This window comes from Coloeus monedula, assembly GCF_965178545.1.
Source record: "Coloeus monedula genome assembly, chromosome: 4".
Taxonomy (NCBI): Eukaryota; Metazoa; Chordata; class Aves; order Passeriformes; family Corvidae; genus Coloeus; species Coloeus monedula.
This window is the reverse complement of record NC_138784.1, coordinates 64675087-64696831: the sequence shown is the minus strand read 5'-3', so window position 1 is coordinate 64696831 and position 21745 is coordinate 64675087. Positions and strand designations below refer to the sequence as shown.

Here is a 21745-nt window from a genome sequence, read left to right as displayed (position 1 = left end):
ACCATGGCAGTCTAAAACTTCTTCAAGGTGGGAGGAGAGTGGTGCTGATCTCTTCTCTGGTAATCAGTGACAGGACAATGGAATAAAGCTGCATTAGGAGAAGTTTGGATCAGACATTAAAAAAAGGTTTTTCACTGAGAGGTTGGTCATCACTAGAACAGGCTCCTGGAGCAAGCAGTGATGCCACCAACCCTACTGGCGTTCAAAGAGCATCTGAATGACGCTCTTAGTCATATGGCTCAGTTTTAGGTTGTCTTGCAAGGAGCAGGGAATTGGACTTGGTGATCCTTATGGGGTCCCTTCCAACTTGAGATATTCTATGATTCCAAACCATCCAGGTCCAGGAGTGCACTGTAGCTCCTTAATCTTGTATGGAGAAAAGATCCAGGGACAATCTCTATCTCCTCCCACCCCCTCTGAAGCACAGGAAGAAATCCTGGGCACCAGGACTTGAAGGAAACCACATGTGCTCCATTCATCTTGACATCTTCCCTCTCCGACCCCTTGGCCTCCTGACACCATGAAGAGGTTACATGGGCAAAACCGTGCTTTTGTGAAACCTTACTTCCAATTTCTATCATTATCCTAAACATCAACATTCCACACACTCAGCCTTGAACTAATGAACTTTTCTGTAGAGAAAATGTGTTCTCCTCAAGATCCCAGCTGGTGATTCTTTGTCTTGTCCTAAGTCTTTCTTCTACCCCCATGCACACACTGCTCTCCTTCTCCATGTCTCAGCCATCATTTGTCTGCTCCTCTGAACCACATCACACATGAACAGGACACCACTCCATCACAGAACCAACATCTCCTGCAACTATTAAAGAAACTCTAAGCTAATGATGGCTAATTCAGAGGAGAGTGTGCAAAATTTCTAAACATATTGAAAAAATCTCTTATTATTGAATGGAGCATCTAAACAGCCTGTACAACCTCATGTACTTACCAGTGTTACGTGTTGCTGATCCACCACTCACCTGAATGGTGGTTAAACCTCAGGTTTCAGTCAGGTTGTGGACACTTGCACATAGGATATCTCTGGTCTTTTGAGTTCAATTATATTGATGTTGGTTATAACTATTTGCAGATCATAGTTTTAGGACACTAACAGTGTTTGCTTGTAGTCAAACAGTAAATTTAAACAGTCAAACAGTAACTTACTCCTGCTTAAATCTGACATCTTAAGCCAAAAAGGCAGGACTTCAATTTACCTTCAAATAAAAATTTGCAACCTGATTTCCATAGGAAGATTCCTTCCTTCTGCCACATCAATTAAAAACCAGCTAATCCTGCTGCTGGTATTAAACAAAGTGCATTAGTAAGCACAGAAATAATAAAAATAGGAGTATTCTTAGAAGAATAATAAGAAGAAACTGTGCTCACAGCTGATAATTCTGTGCCTGCCCCAGTCAGAGGAGCATGCTGTCAGGGCTGATCTTCACAACTCTATCGCAAAGGCTCTGGGAATGTTTTCTTAAGTAATAACTGCATTTAAGAAGGAGCATTGCAGGGAATTAACAGTCTTGCTGTCTTGCTTGTTGGGTTTTGTCTTTTGGTTTTGTGTTCTGATACAATGAAAGCCTTTGCATTTTTAGAACATAGATCTGCATATGCAAGGAAACCTGTGGCTGAAATAGGCAATTTGTACCCATTGCCCCTTGTGAAGAGAGAGCCTCCATTCTCTTTGCAGTTGCCCCTTAAGCACTGTTATACTATGATGAGGCACTGCTGAGCCTTCTCTGCTCCAGAGAGGAGACCTGACTGTGTTAGTCTTTCCTCACAGGGTAGGTGTAGATGCTGGCTTGATCATCTCCAGCCTGTCTGCATCTCCAACCAAGGTCAGCAGATGTTCTTCAATGTTTGATACCACAACCACTACCCAAGCTATCTAATATACACCATTTTCTTGTACTGCAATTACAACTATAAGTTTTATAGAGCTGGGCTGGTATCTTGATGACTTGAAGTCGCAGCTGCTGTTAGAAGGAGCTGATTCAAAGGCTGAAATCTGGAGAAAAGAGCATTGGTGTTCTCAATATATTCCCCTGTGAGCTCCAGATGCTATATCTGCATTACCAGTGGTAACTTCAACAAGGCACCAACCTAATCTTCAGTGAGATCCCTCCTTATTTTCATGGGTGGATTTAAATGTTATTTTCAAACATTAATAAATCTATTTTGCCTTTTATTTCAAGTGGCCCAGTTGAGAGAATTGGAAAGAAACAAAATATAAAGGTAGTGGCAAAAGCTGCTACACTAGTCCCAGTGGTGCATTGCTTGGCTGTGCATTACTAAGCCAACACAAAGAACATTTCCAGGAATACCATTATGCTGCTGCATAGAGAAAAATGCTTCTGATTAGCATGTACTCGATATGCTTGGATAATTACTTCTCCTTCCGAGAATTCCAGCAACAAGTGAAACATCTGTTGTTTCCTCCAAGTTATAACAATTCTTTTACAATTACTCTTTTGCATACTTTGAATTTCTAATTTTTTATTTTTATCTAGAAAGCCAGGATTTGTGGTGCAACTGGAATTCACAATGTGCACATGTGTGTGGGAAAGAAGAATAAGAAATAATGGCAGTCCCTAACTGCAGCATTATGTCACCCCAAGGCTAAAATTGTTGGCCATCTACATTATTTGCATTCACTGTATTAATTCCCCTCTATACACAACGAGAATTAATTCCATTTCAATAAATTCAATGGCTCCTATTTATTCCAAGGTTGATGCCAGTGATCTCTATTGTTTGTAGCCACACAATATGTTTTCTGCAGCCAAAAATCCAGCTTCCACCCCCTTCCCGCAGCACATTGCTTGTGCAGCTGTGGCAGTACCAATGTTTGGGATAGAAACAACACTGAAATAAATGGTGTTAAAAGAAAACCCTAAGTGAGTCGGAGTAGCAAACAGCATGGCAGCAGAAATGTGCAGAGGCACTTGGGAGAGGCAGGAATTTCTTCAGCCAGTTTCACAAGCGGAGAAAACAAGTTATAGCACAGGCAAAAATTGCTGTGAAGAGTCAGACCCCTGGACAGTCAAAAGACTGACCAGAGCCCTTGTCCCATGGTAATATTCACATTCATAACACTAGAGATAGACTCACCTCATTATATTCAGTGCAAGTTATCTGCTATCAAGAGCTATTGCTTCAGAAGGTGATGCACAAATGAGAGATGAGAAATGCAGGTTAAATACGGTGCTTTGCTCTTCCTGCTGTGTTTGCCTGCACAATGACAGCACAAGTGCCTCGGGCAGTGACCTGTTACCAAAACAGGGCTCCAGCATCATCCTCCGAGGGTCATTGTAAGTTATTTCTGTCATCCACATAGGCTGGATGAATAAATAACTCACCAAATACACTTAGAAGCAGTCTAACTTAGCACAGGTTTACAAAAGACTGGAACCAGAACACCTTGCTGAAGGACAGGGGTAAAATAACAGTGGTTTCCCCTCTGCAAGCTGGAGACTTTTTGTGCTGTTTTTATCTGCCCTGCAAATACTTTCAGGCCAGCCAGCAAAGGCCTTTGAGGAGTATCTTTGACTCAGCTGCAAATCTACAGCCTGAAGATAACATAGGAGACATATGGCAAGCCTTGTCTCTGTCAGCCCTACTCACTTTGAACAGACAGCACCCTTGATTCCAGCTGCTGGGAGCACACACATCACAGAGACTGCTCTGCACAGAGATCTTGGCCAAGCAGGGAGGGTTCTCTGCTTCGGATGGGTTTTACAGCTCAGTGGTATCACACCTTTACACCTGGCAGCAGCATTGCCACAAGGGATTTCTAATGTAACAGGCAAGGAACAAAAAAAGCATGACCCCTGCAGCTCTGCCAAAACAGGAATGGCGTTTCCTCATGAGTGGGGTCAAGGATCTTACCCATCCTTCAAATTACTCAGTAACAAAGACACAGATCTCTCCAGGTACCCCTGAGTGTCACCCTGCTACAGGCTGTGCCTGTTTTGGGTGCTGCTGCTGTGTTTGCACAGTGCTGCCTGCAGGCTGTGGAGCTGCAGCTATACAGATGTGGGCAGCTCACCAGCTCCCGTACCACAGCGCAGGGAGAGATCTGAGTGCTGGTGAAAGACTACAGAATTCAAATTTGGAAATCTTTTCTAAGAGAAAACTAATAAAATTAAAAAAGAAAAGAAGAAAACAAATGTCTTCCTTTCCAATGGCAGCCGAACAAATTACAGAGCTGCAAACACTGTTAAAAGTTTCACTGCAGAACAGAAGAGTGTTATCTCCCCTAATTTAAGCGGCTGAAAGTTTTGCATCTGACTCTAAATTACCCACACACTTTTCCTTTTACACTCAAGGGAGAAATAACCCAGAGGATCACTAAAATGAGGGTCAAAGATCAACTGAATGAATTCCCCTCTAAAGGTAAATGGGACTTTTTAATGACTGCCAAGGAAACCCTGGGTCAATTTGGCATCTAAAATTCAGACATCTCAGGCCAAAGAACCCTACACAAAGAGGAAGATCACAGCCCTAGGTACAACAAGCAGTGCATGCAGAGCTGTTGGAGACTTTTCATCAAGGTCAAACCTTTATCCCTAGGCTGGTTGTCTTTGACCTCAATCAGCAATTGTAGAAATGGTTTAATGAAATAATTGAACGCTCCAAACAACTGTTTCACCAAAACTCACTGGTTTAGTGCCAACTTCCACTCAGGTTCCATTTGTTTAACCACAGTTTTCAATTAGTCAAGTAATTCACTTTCCATTTATTTACATGCATGAGACAGAGCAAAAGCAAAAGATTTCAATTGATTCATAATCACGAGCCCAGAGACTTGGGATTGGATTGTGATATGGGCAGAAGGCAGCCAGCTAATTCCTGACAAATTTCATTACCAGTAAGATATGGTCAAGAAGCAGGCACTGCTTATGAGGGTTAGAAATGAAAAGTTAGTGGGTGTTTAAGAATGTAAGCATGCCTAAAGTATTGTCATTCTTAAACATAAAGACTTAAGTAATAAATTAAATTAGTAAGACATTGAATATTTTTGCAAACTTGTCCCTAAAGCGTATGTGCTTTCCTTTCCTTGAAATGATTAATCAAATGTAGGAAGAAAAAGAAATAAAATAGACAAATCTTTCTGCAGCATGACCTTATTTCCTACCCTGGACCATGAACTTACACAAGCTTGTACTGGAAAAATTGAATATGACCAGCCATCAGTGCTGTTTATTTTATCAGAGCTGCTTGTGTCCATACTGAATGTTGTAACTTCATCTCTGAACAGCCAGAAAGGAAATCTCTCTTCATTTCTCTCTCCAGAGAATTCCATCACTGATAGCAGGAGACATGGGATTGCTCACAGCCCAGACCTGACTTTTTATCACAAAACCAAATCTGCAGCAACTTCAGATTTCTGAAAGTTTGTCTAAAGATGGCAAAGTGTCACCTCAAGTGTAAAATGACTAAAGAGTGGGAAGAAATAGGGAAGAAATGGGTAAAAATAAAAGCTTCTAAAAAAGATTTTATCTTCTTTAATACACTTTGGGAAATTTATTTCTAACATATTGAGGTCCATATTGACTCTCCAATGCTTAATCTAAACTAATGAATCTGAAGTAATGCTCTACACATATTTTACATTTGCATAATATAGACATTCCATAAGGACCTACATGGACCACAGGTGGCTGGGGGAAGCTCTCAAATGGCATCCTGACAGACAATGCAGATGTCATCAACCAAATGGGTTTCTTTGCCCTTTCCCATTTATTCCTATTGCCACACTGCAAACTTTCCCTGATGAAACCAAGATGGGACTTACAATCTGATCTGAGCTGTTACATTAACATCCAATTAAAATCCAAGGTTTACATACCTGCTTATAGATAAAATTCCAGTATGTCTTTGGCATGACAGCACTAGAACAAGATCTGCTGACACCTTGTTGCCAGCAAGCGCAACCTGCCTTAAACCTGACATGACACCAGCTGAAGTGCTGCCCTGCTGCCCGAGTCCTTCCTGGCTGCTGTGGCAGTAGCCATGTGCTCCAACACCAGCCCCAAGCAGAGCCTGCTGCAAGGCACTGCTCTCAGGCTGGAGAAGCACATCCAACTCCTGGTACAGCAGGCTGGCAAATTCTCCTTCACATGAACCTCCCCTGTAACAAACACCTGATACTGAGCAAAACCCCACAGCATCCTCAAGGCTTCTGTAGTTGCCCATGCAAATTAAACTACAAAAATGGGGTGTAGCATTTGAGGAGCAAAATGACCAAAGAAGACAGACACCTGGTGGCAGTAGCTGATCAGCTTTGAGACTGGTTGCAGGACATGGGGATTTTCTACATTTAGAACAAATTTCTCCACATGCTTTAGCCTTCCCAAGATGATTTGGGCAAGCTGCAGTGATCTACAGCCATGGGGTGACAAAGCCTTCAGCCTGCACTATGACCATCCACAGCAAGACTAAGTCACAAGGGAGAAGACTCGCAGCTGCAGCCTCCTCTGATTTCTGTAGTTTTCTGTTATTGTCCCTAAACTGTCCATTACAAGCTCTGTCCTGTCCAGTCCTAATCAGGAGAAGTAGCAGCACACTATGGGGAAGATCTTGGTGTCCCTTTCCTATTGAAAAGGCTTCACATGAAAGCCTTTCTCAAGGCTGCCTGTGCGTCAGAGAACGAACATGACATGCCAGACTCGAGCAGTGACTAACTGCTTGAGACAGCAAGGAGGAAATCTTATCTCCACCAACCCCCAAGGCAATGCTGGGCTCAGGGGTTATATTTATTAATGCTGATATCCAATGACAGTAGAACTGTCACCCGAAGTGGGTCATCAGTTCCAGGTATCAGAGGTATCACATCCCCTTTCTTTCCTGAGTTATCCCTCTCACAAACTGTCCATGGCAACCTTGGACATTTCCCCCTTCCCAAGACAGCTGTTTGGTTGTTGTCACCAGCAGGGTCGATCTGCTCAGTCAGGAAGGCAATAGGCAAAAGGAGCAGATAAAATGAGCAGAGCTGACAGGCATGACCACAAACACCTCTATCAACCCAGTCAGGAACATTGGCAACGCAGGTATCTCCAGGTGTTTTGCAGCCAGACACTCCCCAAGGCACAGCACAATTGCCAAGATCACCTCCTGCCTGAACACCCTCCATAAAGGGACTTCAAAGGACATGTGCAGGCTCTATCCATCACCAATGACAAGATGATGGTGACTTTCAGGAAATGGAAGTGTCAGCAAAGCAGGATCCGAACAACCCAGCAGAGACTTACTACTTCCCCCAAGACTGACAAGGTACAAAGGCAGTATTCAAGAGGAAAGCCACAGTATGAGTGAAGACTCTTGTGGGGTTTTTCTAACAAAACAAACAACATGGGCACCTTCTCAAAATTATTTCCTCTTCTGTCTTGCAAGAACTAAATTGGAAGAGATGACAGCTTTCCCCACTGGAAACGATGACTTTGTCAGCTGCTATTTATTACTAAAAGATTTTCTTCCCCACCTCCTGCACCAATACAGATATATTTTGTGCAGTCATGCAGTAAAGATGAGATTGCTTTATAGACTGAGAACAAAGAATCACGCATTCCTCCTTCAAAACCTTCTCTTACATTCCTACTGAGGGAAATTCACTACTGAGAAATGCGTAACAAAAGCCTACCTAAGGAGGCAGCAGTGGGTAGACCTGCAACACCAACAACCTTTTTCCTCCTTTTCCCTCCAACAGACAAGTTGGATGCCTTGGGGTTTGAAGTATCCAGTAAAGACAACAGCAGCAGCCCACTACCACCATCTGTAAAAAAGATAATTCTCTCTACTGTTTGCTGCTGGATGCCAAAGATGGACCTGTGAAATCTGAACCAGTAATATCCTTAAACATTACCTGGAATGAAACACGCTTGCAATCCAGAGAAGTTTTTGGAAGTTACTAAACTTGGTAGCTACCCAAGGTGTTTTAAATGTCCCATTCCTAGAAGATGACATGAAGAACTAATCAAATTATTAAAGTATCTTTCTGCGTTTCACCTGTACTTCAACTTAGGTTGTTCTACATGATATTCTATATCATTTGCATTCCGTGCGCAGGTTTCTTTCCCAAACGTGCTTTAATTTAAATAATATGGATTTAAATCAAAACAGGCAGACACAGAAATATGCTGGACATACTAAAAGATACAGCTCACTGCGTTTTTTTTTCTTTTTTACCATCAACCATAGAAAGCTTTATTCCAAGCCTGATCACACTTTCAGTTACAAAACACGGGGCAAAAAATAACAGTTAACACGCAAGAACTGCCATATTTCTACTTGCCTCTATTCTTATACTGGACTTTCCACACTGAGGGATGGAGAATAAACCTCTCTCATTTTTAACATAATGAATGTACCTAAGGGTAGCAAATAAAGGTTTTTATTATTTTTAATTTCATTTCACAAATGTTTTACTTTCCCCAAGCCGCCGTTTGCTAGTGCAACAATCCAGCACAGTGCTAGTTGCTGAGGTATACATGGTTAAACTAATTTTACACCTTCAACCCAAACTGCAGTGTTTTCTCTCTCCTTTTTTTTTAAAAGTAATGAAAGCCATATATTCACTATTTCACATTTCTAAAAATAATTCCACTCTAGAGTAAAGAATGGTTTTGTAATAATGACAGGCTGTAAAATCAACAGCCTTATCTTTTATCACCCATAGAACTCCTGCTGTTCTTTTTTTTTTTTTTAAGTATATTTTGTGCAAAATTAAGTTCTGTGTAGGTCTGTACCGTAATTTGGAAAAAACTGTGTATAAAATGTATTTAATTTTTAAAAACAATCCCAACGTCAAACAACAGAGAAAGGAGAAACAGATCAGAGGCAGCTGAAGTTTTCACATGAGAAACTAAATATAGTATGTTCTTAAAGCTCCAGTAATACATTCTTCCAAAAACCAGAATGCACTTTGGTCATTATTAAACATTAGTACAGAGGCAAATAAAATACAAAATGCTTGTTTGTGTTGCTTTATATATAAAAATATTTTTATACCACATAAGTTTAAGATTCAATACTTCCAATCTTTCAAGATTCTGAAGATTAGCAAACATAGTGCAATGTCCAGACTCTAGCAATTTTTCAGTATGAAGCCAGTATTTTAGAAAGGTAAAATGTAAGAATACTTGTGCCTGGTGGTAATAATCCTCCCAAAATAATTTGTAGAAGGGAAGTTTGTTCCAAGCTGCTTAATTCCACAGGGATGGACACATTATTTTTGTCACACTGAAGAACCACGAGTCAATATGACTGGTCCCTGTGGGAGGCAGGGATAGCAGGCAGAGGGAGAGGTGTTGGAAACCCCAGCAGAAAGCACAAGGGAATGACACCTGCTGGGGAGGAATGGGAGTTATTTCAAGACACAAACCTGCCAAATACCAGGCTTTGTGAGCTCTGCTGCTCACCAGAGCAACTTGTTCTCTGTGTTTAATTGTTCTTAAACTTCAGTGTGGTACGAATGGCATATACTATAGCGTACAAGAGGAGAGTATCTATCATTTGCTCACTCATTCAAAGCATTCCTTTCACCAGTAAATAATTAGCTTGTTTAAATATTCAACTTCAACATATAATACATACTCCTCCATAGTTCACCATAATATATCCCAATTAATATACATTTATATGTATAAAGTTTTTCATTAAAAGTAACAATAAAAAGTGCACATGCACAGTCAGAGCTGCACAGAACAGCCTAGTATTTCAAATAAATACAATATTTAATTTTTATCAAAATATCATACAGCATAGTAATAAATTTACAATTATTGCTCTAATAAGTGTGTTATCAAAGAACACTTGTTGACTTCTTATATAATACCTTTTTAATATCCCAGGATATTTAAACTGCAGCCTATATGAGTTTAGATCCTGGAATTACTCAAAATACTAGAAATATCCACTTGTTTCTAATAGCAATATAAAACATTTTTGCTACCTGTCATACTGTATAGTCAGTACTTTATTTTTTGAACATGTCTCACTTTTCTATTGCAACCAAACATCTATTGACATTGTCCTCATGACTGGTGCAAATGAAATATTCTAAGCAATTTTACCACACTATGAAAAATCAAATGACTTCCATATAGTGTTACTGGTAACTAAAAATGTTCAGCATTGGCTTCAGCTTTAACAGAAAGCACAATTTAGTGTAACCAATTTTCAGGATTTCAAACTCTCAGACACACAGTTTTTGACCCTTCCTAAATCTGACCCTTTCCAAAACTAAGCAAGTAATTTGAAAATAAAACATAAATGTCAACTAGAACGAACATTAAACCAGTGAGAAGATGAAATAAATATAAAGATTGCACAAGACAGATGTAAACACTTCGGTTTTCCAAATGACTTCCTTGAAGAGGTTGTAGCGTCTGAGATACAGATTCGGTGGCTGCTGTGAGGCAGTTTTGTCCATCAATGAGCTTTTCTATAACACTGTGTTCTGTTATCTCATCATCTTTCTATACTGTCAAGATTTGATCTTCCAGAGCTGGAAAAATTAGAGCAGTACATCAATTTATTTCTCAAACTGTTTCTGTTTACCAGAACTGCAATACCACCACATTTTTTTTTCTTACTGCACTTGCTGCGTATTCTAATGACACACAAAATACGTTTTACATTCATTTACTTCTAAACAAGAAAAAGACAGTAGATGCAAGCAAACTTGATGGCCAGTAAAGGGCTTTGTGACAACTACAAGCTTGTGCAAGATGCTTGTGCAAGATGGATAGCCTGCTGTGTCTGCCTCCCTTTAAGAGCTACAGAGTCAACAGTGAGGAATTAGAGAGAGAAATCAAATCTGGGATATGAAGAAAAGTTAAGGAAGATTTTGTATTTATAAGTGTCTCTGTATTTGTGTCTAAGAATTCTTGTAATTAAGTGTCCTAAATGGAGTTACCATGCCACAAAATGAAAAAAAAAAAAGTTTAAAGGGCTGGTCTGACAAATACATCATTATTCTTCTGATATAGCTTTAATGTAATAATTTAGTAACAGTTTTCAAACAATAAATCTTCTAGTTAGCCTGGTTCAGAATTAACTATGCTACAATATGTGTTCCATCTACGAGAACATAGTGAAAAAAAGGATGCTTCTCAAATATTTACCTTCAGATTAAATCCAAGCAAGTCACTGATGACACCAGAAACAGCTGACAGGATGACAACTTGGGTGATGTTATAAAGCAGTGGATTCATTGTAAGCCCATATAACCTAAAGGGACTGTCCAGTTCCTAATAATGCAAAACAACAGCATTGTTAAAAAACAAAAATTACATAAAGGGAGTTTTGTTCACATATGTATTGTGCAATATTAGACACTTTATGAAGTCTTCAAGACCCAGTGGAGTAAAACACTCTCCTATTATTCTGCATATAAAACACAATGTCCAGGAAAATATCCATCACATTAACTGACTTGACTGCGGTTGTCTTAATAACCCTTCAAAAAATTGGAGGCTACCCATGTACAGCATCTACCAATCTGCTCATGAAGCCAAGAAAATAAAGAGCTAGGTGCCACCATCTTAGAATTCCTTATAATTTTCCAGAAATCACCTTCAGTGTTAAAAGAACTGACAAGCAGCAGAACCACAAAAAATAAGGAAGATTTTTCATAATGACAGAAGACTACCTCACAACTATGAAAATTAACAAAAATGTCTTTCCTATTGCTATTTTCTTCCTTTTCCATTAATTTTGAGACTAACTACTGATCAATACAGCCAGAAAAGGATGATAAAGGCAAAAAAAAATCCTAATAATCATTGGACTGCCAATACTTTACATTTTTTTTTTATTGGAAGGAACAAAAAATTAGCCCAAATTAATCTGTAATAAAACTTCAACAAAGATGCTATTTCACCAATTTTCAATTAATTGTGTGTGGATATAGTCACCCAAACTTTTCTGGCCTAGAAATACATCAAATAAAGGAAGGAAAAATGAGTTTTAAAATATAAGAGTGGATTATATAAAGTCTACCAACTATCACTGCTTTGGTCATTCATATTTTCTAGCTTTAAATTCATCTTCATCCCTCTCCTGTATTACATCCTGGGCCTTGAAAAAGGCCTTATAAACTCTTTCTTAAAAAAGAAGAATTTCAGAGCTATGACTCTTCTTTCAAAAAGGTGAAATAAGAATGAACAACCTTTTCATTTAGATGTAATGTGGTATAAAACTCAGCTGCAAATACAAAAGACACAAAAGACATGATTCTAAGAAGGACAGCAGAGAAATTCTTTAAGGAAAAAGTTTTTAGATTTTGGATTCATCTTACCAATTTTGTGAATAAGAAAACAATAAGAATATTCAACAGAATCTAGTCTTTATAAAAGTTTAAAGATCAAAATCAAATTTTAAAAACCCTGAGCCCATTTAGCTACTGGACATGAAGTATGTAATTGCGCTGATCACTAACTACCAAGAATTTATTTTAAGCTCATAGTAGGTGGCTTGGAAATCTCACTTTTCACTATGTTTTTACAGTAACTAAGTGATGGCCTGAGTCTGGGATTTGTGCCACAAAAGCCAAGTCCCCCACTGGAAAAGGCTGTGAGTTGATACACTTCTGGCAAGAGTAAAACACAAACACTTTTTTTGAAACACTGAAAAGAGCACGAAAAAATGGAAGCAACTTCGACCAAGAGTTGATCACCATCCAACCCACCCACATTCTCACAGCACACAAACACTCCAGCTCATGAGATGATAGCATGAACCTGTTGGCCTTTGTCTGTTCTACTCATCCAGTTTCTCCTTGAATCGAGAGAACCTTTCTGTATCCACAGTATCCTTTGACCACCTGATGCACTGAGCACACTTCCTTTCGTTTGCTCCACAACCAGATCCTAAAAGCCCTGCAGTCCCTTACTCCTACACCAGGAGATAGTCCCTGACTTTGGCTCTCCTTATTGCTGCAACACAACTCTCAAGTTGTTGCTTTGTCAGCACTGAGTCCTCGCTGACTCCATCAGTCCTCTCACGGAAAGTGCTGTGTATCGTTTTAGAGGAGGGGACCAGCACACACCTTGCTCAAGGTGTGCTGGTGGGGGGAATTACTCATCTAACTAGAAGAAATCCTCTGATTTCAGCCTCTGGCTGGCCATATTAAACCAAGGTTTAGCTTCATTTTAAGGGTTGCTCCCTGGCACATGGGAATCAACAGGCTAAGGGACCAGAGTTCAGTGTGTGGTAGAGTGAGGCCACAAGGTCTTAAATCACCACTATATTGACACTCAAAACAGACAATAAAATTGCATCATTTATTTCTCAAGCATTCATCATCCTGTCCACCCTGAAGTACTTCCTCTCACACTGCTAATACACAGTTAAAGAATAAAACTTACTGGATGTAATAGTAATGTGCAATCCACAATCTGCAACATAACAGACGGCAGTGTATGAACAAGCAGCATCGCTGTGAAAGCGGTACGGGGCAAATTTAAATCAAAGCACACCCTACTGCTGCAGAAGTCACACAAGTGACTCTTTAACCAACCTATTCTACTTCTTTTTTATAATATGGGAATACTATTTTAATTCTTACCTTCAATAACTTAGTAGCAAGCTTTAAAACATTGTTCACTAGTGTCAGTTCCTCCTTCTTATTAGGCTTTTTCTCCATTTTCAAGTACAAGTTTATCTGATTGAAAACAAAAACACAAGTATCACCACCAACTCAGAATTTAAAGGAACTAATTTGGAAATATTCAATATTTCAACAAAGTGATTACTCAGCAACCAAATGACAAAACTGCAATGACATTTCTGCAAGAAAGCAAATTTTTTGTTTCCTTTTTAATATTTAAGAACAAGTACTGGCTCAGCACCATAGGAAAACACAATCCTTATGATATAACAAATGACATTTGACATTATTATAGCACTGACTTTAAAGTTTAGTCTGATCTATAAATTAGGCAAGAAAAACCACCAACATAGGTAAGGTTTATGTAATTTCTTTTCTTCATTCAAGAGTTGCCTGAGGTTTGACAATTCATCTCCAGAAGGGTTTTATACAAGTGGGCAGACCTTACAAGACTTAACATCCTCAAAAGTTATTGAACAGAATGAAATGCTAAAACATAATTCTGCTAAAGTGTAATTTCTTTTAAAAGATTCTAGTACAATTTAGTACTTCATGAGCACCTTGAATGCAGAAAATCAATCTTTCCAATGCCTTAAAGTATTTGAAAAATTATTAAACTCTTCATTGCTGTAGGAGAACAGTACATTGAACATTCCAATATTTCTGTGAAGCAGACTTTTTCAGATCATTATTTCTGAGAAAGTTAAGAGTTCAAATTAGCTCTCTTTTGGCCTTTTAGTAATTTTGAAACATCAACTTTCATTCTCAAACAGCCTGTCTTTGATACCCAAGATCAGACAAAGGCTAGGTTTTTTTCTTTTCTATTGCATAGCAAAAGCAAATCAAAGGAAAAAGTGTCTTGAAAAGCCACTGAATTTTATTTTAGGATGAAAACCTTCAAAATAAAAAAATGAACAATTTAGCAATGTGCTGAAGTAGTCCTTCAGATGACACCTGACTACTGAAAGGAAGAGATGCTATATGATGCTATGATATACTTAACCACATTGTTGTATGGTGGTTATTGAAATACAGTCCACAGACATCTAAAACAAGTAACTGAATATTATCAGGTCTCCCTAAAAAGACCACTTTCTTACACAGGTTAAGAATCAAAACCTAAGGTCGTGAACTATCTATTACTATTGCATTTTAAACTAAAATTATGCTTCCAGAGGCAAAGAGATTCCAATCTTTAAATACAAAACTACTGATTTCAACGATTCAATATTTATAAGCAGGACTAAACAAAGAATAAAGGCTTTAATTAGCAACCCTAAAACCCTAGGAAGATTCAAACCTCTTTTAAGAGCTATTATGATTTCCTTAATTTCAATAACAAACATGGCATCAGGGGAGGAGTGTGTATGCACAGCCATCTACCACACATATTTTGAGACCCAAAACTGGCAAAATAACAACTATGGTCAGACCATACACTTGATTTTGCTCACAGATTTACAAGACCAATTAAAAACACTTTCAGAAGGACCTGAAAAATTACAACCAAACAGCATACAGTCAAAAAGATCCCTTTTAGTTTCCCATCATGACTCCCAATCATGAAATTCATAGATTGAATATAAAGAACACAGAACTTTGCTTGCAAAAGTAGAATTTGCAGTTTCATCTTATCCTTGGAGCATTTAAATTGAATCTGGGAGTTGAGACTCAGTTGTCTTTTTTGTTAATGTTGTTGTATTTTCCTATTTGTTTTCAGCTTTGTTCTCTTCTCAGTGAGCCTTATAACTCTACTGTGTCGTTTTCCAGGACACTGGATCAGATGTGCTTTTTTAGATAAAGTGAGTGTCAGTCAATTTATTCAGCTTCACCTCTCTTGAAAAGCCAAAATGTCAGACTTTCATGAGTCTGTCTCAAGAACACTGTAAATATGCTGTAGTACCCAGCTCTAGCAAATGAAAGTGAGTTCTACCCAGGGTGAAGTGTATCCTTTTAATTTTCTGAGAAACAATTGTGAATTCTACTTTGGTTTTCATTTCATAAAGCTGTCAGGTATTTTTGAGGGAAAAGACTTCTAACAGGATAAGCTGGATTCAATGCAAAGGTAAGTGTTTGATGACATAGCACTTCTTTAAGTTCTGAGGACATACAGAAAGTGTTTCTTTCAATGTCCATACTAGACTAAAATGTTCAAACACTGAATCCCAGGAAGAGCAGAGTATAGGAACCTATGAAAGCAAAATAAAGGCTTGGCAATCTCTCTCCCCTTGTTCTCTGCATTTTTTTCCAATCTTTATCCCAAACACTTCCCTCCATTTTCATTCCAGGAACAGCAGACAAACTTCACTGGGACATTCGGCTGTTTGTACTCTGAGGATCAACAGAAAGAACCATGCAAAGCTCTCCAGGCTCAGGAACTCTGAAAGGTTTCAGAATGGTGCAAAATATCTCACTCAGGACAAGGCAGACGGGCAGTCTGGCTTCTCCATGTCCAGCCTCATCATCTTCAGTAAAGGCAGAATAAATCATTTGTATCATCTGTCACAGGCCTCACATCCCAACTTTGGGACACACAGTTTGGAAGACTTTATTCTCCTACTTTAACACATTTTCTGTAGGAAACCTGTGAAGGTTTCTGAAACTGCCTATTTACCTTGCCCTAAAGAGATTGTTTTGGACCAGTGTGAAACTTAACAAGAAAGAGGTTTCTTCTTCCCTAACACTAATTGAACATGCTTAGCTCGGAAAACTATCAGCAGTGCCAGGCAGAGCAGAGAGGGAAGTTTCAAGTACAAACACCAACCAGAACATTCCTGAGAAGAAACACACATAGACCCAAAGCCAAGCTTGAAAGATGAATGAAAAAAAATAAAAATTCCAAGGAGTCTAGAGGAGGCTATATGTAATCCATGCAACCTAGCCATCCTAAGCTATCGGGCTGGAAACAGCAACTCACTTCACAGAGAGTAAGTTTGTTTTCAAATCTTTTACTCACCCATCCGATACTGAGATTCCAGGGGTTTTTTTCCTATTCAAAAACTACTTTTTATGTTTGTGTTCTGTAAAATGTTAAATTATATCAAAGGAGATGGTACCTCTAAGCCCACTCACTTAAACAGAAGTTGGGATAAAGTCAAACATTTATCTCAGAAACTGAACTTTGGGTTGCAGAGTGTTGCTTCACTTCCCCATAATTAACTCCCTAATCCAAACTATTTTAATAAATCTACAAGGCCTGAGACCTACCAGATGAATGAGTTGTTTAGATATAAAAATATAGGTATATGCAAATTCTCACCTGCTCAGTTAGCAATATTGAGGTATTGCTGTATTTTTTGCTTGTTTCAGATCCAAGAGTAACAAATCTTAAGAGAAAAAGAGTTAGTGAAATGCACCAAATTACGAGTTCCCAATTGTAGTGACAATCAAGGAAGATCTCATGCATGTGAAGTAGCTGAAAAATAAAGAGAAAAGAAATCAAAATTTAATTTGAAATAATAATTACACTATGATACAAGAAGATAGTTACATATCTCCACACCTTCAAGAAACATTTCCCAGTAATAAATACATGGAAGGTTTTGAGGCCTATAAAATTTGACTCAATTTTAAATCAACACCGTATTAAAGGTGTATATGAGGTCTGAGAAAAGATAAATAAAAAAACCACACTCTAAGACAATTTTAAACTCCTGTTCAAATTTGCAAAGGCACTACATGGGATAAAAAACCAAAATACAGCCTCACATGTACTACATTTTATATAAATTACATTCTTAATAAAATATCGTTAGCTACCAGGCAAACACAATAGAGTTAATTAGAAATTGGAAAGAAAATACAACCAGAAGCCATTCAGAAGATCCCCTATATTTTGAAACAGTAGCTCAAAGACAAATCTTAAGCAGTAGAAATCTTTAAACATAGATTTGCTTACTAAAAGACTTTCCACTAGAGGGCAGGCAAATATAGCCAACAAGCCTGTTTCTCACAAAAAAGCATCAACCAAATTCAGTTATCAACTGCCTTTACAGAAGAAAATGTGTATTGATGCAAAATGTTACAAAGAAAAAAAAAAAAGTGTTCCAAAAACCACAATGAAAAATGAAGGAGGACACAGATTTAAAATACAACAGTGATATCACAGAATCATAGAACATCCTGAGCTGGCAGGGACCCACAAGGATCATACAGCCAATCCCTGGTCCTGCACAGGACACTCCCAAGAATCACATTGTCCCAGGTGCAGAATCCACCACTTGCCCTCGTCAGACTCCACACTGTGGGTGATTTCCCAGTCCTCTAATTTGTTGCTATAAATAAGTTTATTTCACTATTACAGAAAAACATGCTAAAGTAGATGAAATGAACAACACAAAATGGAGCTCCATTCTGAAAAGCTGTAACAGCTATTACTGGTTTTTCCCTGGGGTCTTCTAACTTACTAGAAATCACCATGCAAAAGGCACTCAAAACTGTTTTGAAAGCTATTTAAGTCATGGTTGTTTCTCTACAAGTAGAATTTCCTCACCTGTGCACAACAGATGAACACAACTGAGATAGTCAGTAGGAAGGCAGATGAAACTATGACATCCACCGAGCGCTGAGGACCTCGACGCTGAAAATACAGGATATGCACATGTGAGTGAAACCCCACCCCATCAGCACTGGTATTTAGCATAACTAGTAAGAATCCCACTGTTCTTCACTGTTTATTTCTCAGTTGGGTCAGTTCCCTCTGCACCTGCTTCTGACCACTTTTTTGCTAGCCACATTATTATACAAATGTTCCTGGTGGCACAACAAATGGTGGAATACATAGGTGTGGCTGCGAGGAAAGAAGGGAAGACATTCTCTCCACAACCCTCTGCAGAAATTTAAAACACCAAAACTACATTCTATCATCCAAGTGATGTTATCCTCCTCACCCCACCAGCACCATACTAAACTTTGTTTGCTTATAGTTCCTGCTTTCCATGCTCTCCAGCCTCCACACCGTAATTCCTTAATGTTTTCATAAACCTTTTCCTGCTTGTAAAAACTACTGATAGGAGATTTCAGGGATCAGAATGTCTTACATAGACACAATTTCTAGCTTCACCTGGTACACATACACTTACAGCACAAATACACATGAACTGTCTTGCTTTATAAATTCCTTGTGTTAATGATACCAACTGATAAGACTCTTACAATAAGATACTGTCAGCATTATACTACAAGTGGTCACTTTTTACCCAACATTTTCACAAAACTTTTCAGCTGGCATTACTAAGACAAGACTCCAACTCTGAGCACACTCATGTTTTAATCCAAGGTGAAAACCAAACTTTAACTTTCTCAAAATCTGTCTGCCTGCAGGCACTGCTGGCCCAGAGTCACAAAAATGAAGCAAATATGGGACATATGCACCAATAGTGAGTGTACAGGAGGAAATAGACTACACCACCAACCTTCCACCAGCAGCATAGGAGGTATTTTATGTTAGAACATAGTCATACAGTATTTTTAAATGTTTAAAATTTATTAAATGTGTTAAATTCTTATTAAAGCAAAAATATACATTATTTTACCTTTAGATAGGACCTGAGAGAAAGCCACATTTTTATATTCTGCACTTTCTTCAAGCGGAAGTGAGGAACCTCCGATTTTCTTGCCCTTCTGGCAGATGTTAGATGACCAAAAAGTTTGGCAAAAAGTAGCCTCTGCAGAGAAGAAAATAAAATTACCTTAACTATTAACTGATTTTCAGAGGCACTAAAAAAATAAGAGAAAAGGCTTCAATAAATATGTCAAAGTAATGTACAACATACCAGCAAAAATTAAAATAAGTTAATATAAACCAGAAATAAGTGCAGCAGTATATTATTAAAAAGAGGAAATGCACTACAACATTTTAAAAGTCTCCATATTCCAATGATTAACAAAATTTAGCTACACTTTGAGTTCTTTTACTCAAACTTTAGACAACAGATCTGCTATGCTCTTAAAACTTGGGGAAAAAAACCCAAACCTGCCTTTTCTAATTTCATTAGAAAGCACCTATACCACAGGAGATCCTTTCAACAGAAATCATTATTAGAAGCAGGTTAATTCTATTCTACTGTATTACATCACATATTTTGACTATAATTTGAGAACAGAAAGTATAAAAATGTTTCCTTTGCAGACCAGTAAGTATTTATATGCTGCAGCTAGTAAGGCTGTTCTCTGCAGTTACAATTGCAGTAACAAGCCATGGTGTATTACTTCAGAGAGCAGCTCTCACCATCTCCAGCCACAGAACTGATCTAACAATGAAGCAGGCAGGGCCTTGGCCACGGATGGACAGAACTGTTCTGATGTCCCATCCCTGGAAGTGTTCAAGGCCAGGCTGGATGGGGCTCTGAGCAACCTGGTCTAGTGGAAGGTGTCCGTGTCCATGACAGGGGGGTTGGAACGGGATGATCATTAAGGTTCCTTCCAATCCAAACCATTCTATGATTTTATGAATTAAATTGAAGGTTTTGAATGAAACACACTGGAAATTTATAAAGCTCTTTTCCTGAAACTACATCTCTTTGTGGAAACGTGAGACAACCTGGGACATGACGAAGCATTGGGTTAATGCATTGAGCCAGTTTTCCCTTAGGAATTCTCTCCAGGGGGAAAAAAAAAAAAAAAAAACAAAACACCATCAAAAACAACTTTTTAGCTACAGAGACTTCAGTCCACTGGAGTCATCTCCCAAACTGCAAGCCCACTGAAGTGTTTATCATCACTCATCTATCACTCATAGCATGCTGAAGAAAACAAGTTTAAAATATCCACAAAGTCAAAAAATACAAACATTAAACCTTGGTTTGCTTCAGATGAAGTCTCCTGGCTTGTTTTCATACCTGTTTATATGTTCTCTCTGCTACACAGAGCAGAAAAAAGAAAATCCACACTAGAGACACCCGGACCACAAAACTTATAATAACCATTGAGAGAACCAAAACATCTCCATCTGATCCAAATGCAGTCATGCAAAGCTCAGTGGCAGAATGTGCAGCTAGTTGTTCTAAATCTTTAGCTTGGGAAAGTCGAAAGACAAAGGGCATTAAACCCAAGATTAAAGATATGACATTTCCAAAAATTTGATAACCAATTCCTGGTATATAGCTGTTCACCTAAAAACAAAAGAAAAGGTATATATTTAATTTCGGAATGATTTTGTCATTAAGTCAATAAACAAAACGTTAATGTCTTTATTTTATCACAACACTTTATAATCTGGGAAATTACATGAAAACTTCAACCAATCATCTTCCCATTTTACTACTGATAAATGAGGAAGTCCTCAAAGAGCACTTAATGCACAGGAGCCAAATAAGACAAGTAATTTAAAAACCCAACAATAAAACACCGCAGTTAAACTCCAGTGCATATTCCTGCATTAGAAATTCACTGAATGCTGAATTAACCAAGTGGGCCAATCAGACTGTGCTGCTTGGACATTTCACCTTGCTCCTATTTCTGGTTAAGGCTGTACCCTTTTTAGTGGAATCAAAGTGTTTACAGTGCAGACAAGACTGGAGCTCTGTTGTGCTGGCTATGGCTTGGTGAGTTTATCTCTGCTGTGCATCGCATCCAAACCTGTAAAGTCTCTGAGTCAAGCAGAGATCAGAACTAGGTTTGTGAATACATTGCTTTTTAACAAGTTGGAGAGAGTAAGTATCAACTTGTCAGAACTAGTGAGAGTTTTCTTCAGCTGTGCTTGGATTTTGTGACCAACTCTACAAAATACCCACGTTGTATATATTGAAAAAGAGCACAATATCAACTAAATGCATTTCCAACTGTTTCCTGAAGAGGAGTACTAGGAGAAAGGAGGGAGGACTAGTGAGAACATCCCACTCACCCTCTTAGAGGTTTGCTTCCTAAAGAGGAAAGCTTTCTTTTCCAATCCTAACTTTAGCATCCAGATACGCAGATCTTTATTCATAACTCAATAAATTACTTGTTCATCGAAGTCAAGGCAATAAACACAAATATTCACAGCATGTATCAATAAAACTGAGGCTGGCTATGTGTGCAAGCACCTAACAATGCAAACACCTTTTTTTGTCCAGACACTGAAGATTTGGTAGCTCTTTAATCTGGTATTAACAAGTAAATCAGTGTAATGTAAGCCATATAACAATAATG

The 21745-nt window shown here is 38.5% G+C and overlaps 1 protein-coding gene across 3 annotated transcripts in view; it reads right to left on the bottom strand.

Annotated features, from left to right (window-relative positions):
* Positions 1-8098: 8098 nt before the first annotated feature.
* The window catches only part of PHTF2 (putative homeodomain transcription factor 2), a 62545-nt gene continuing 48898 nt past the window's right edge, over positions 8099-21745 (bottom strand). For 2 of the 3 annotated variants that reach the window (XM_082280488.1, XM_082280489.1), the window contains exons 12-18: positions 20455-20727; positions 19150-19281; positions 18108-18194; positions 16875-17030; positions 13574-13669; positions 11130-11255; positions 8099-10510 (exon numbers count right to left, since the gene is read on the bottom strand). In XM_082280488.1, the coding sequence (XP_082136614.1) occupies positions 10490-10510; positions 11130-11255; positions 13574-13669; positions 16875-17030; positions 18108-18194; positions 19150-19281; positions 20455-20727 (891 nt within the window). In that variant the 3' untranslated portion in view covers positions 8099-10489. The remainder of the gene's footprint in view (positions 10511-11129; positions 11256-13573; positions 13670-16874; positions 17031-18107; positions 18195-19149; positions 19282-20454; positions 20728-21745) is intronic. The other variant, XM_082280490.1, reaches the window with a different exon arrangement.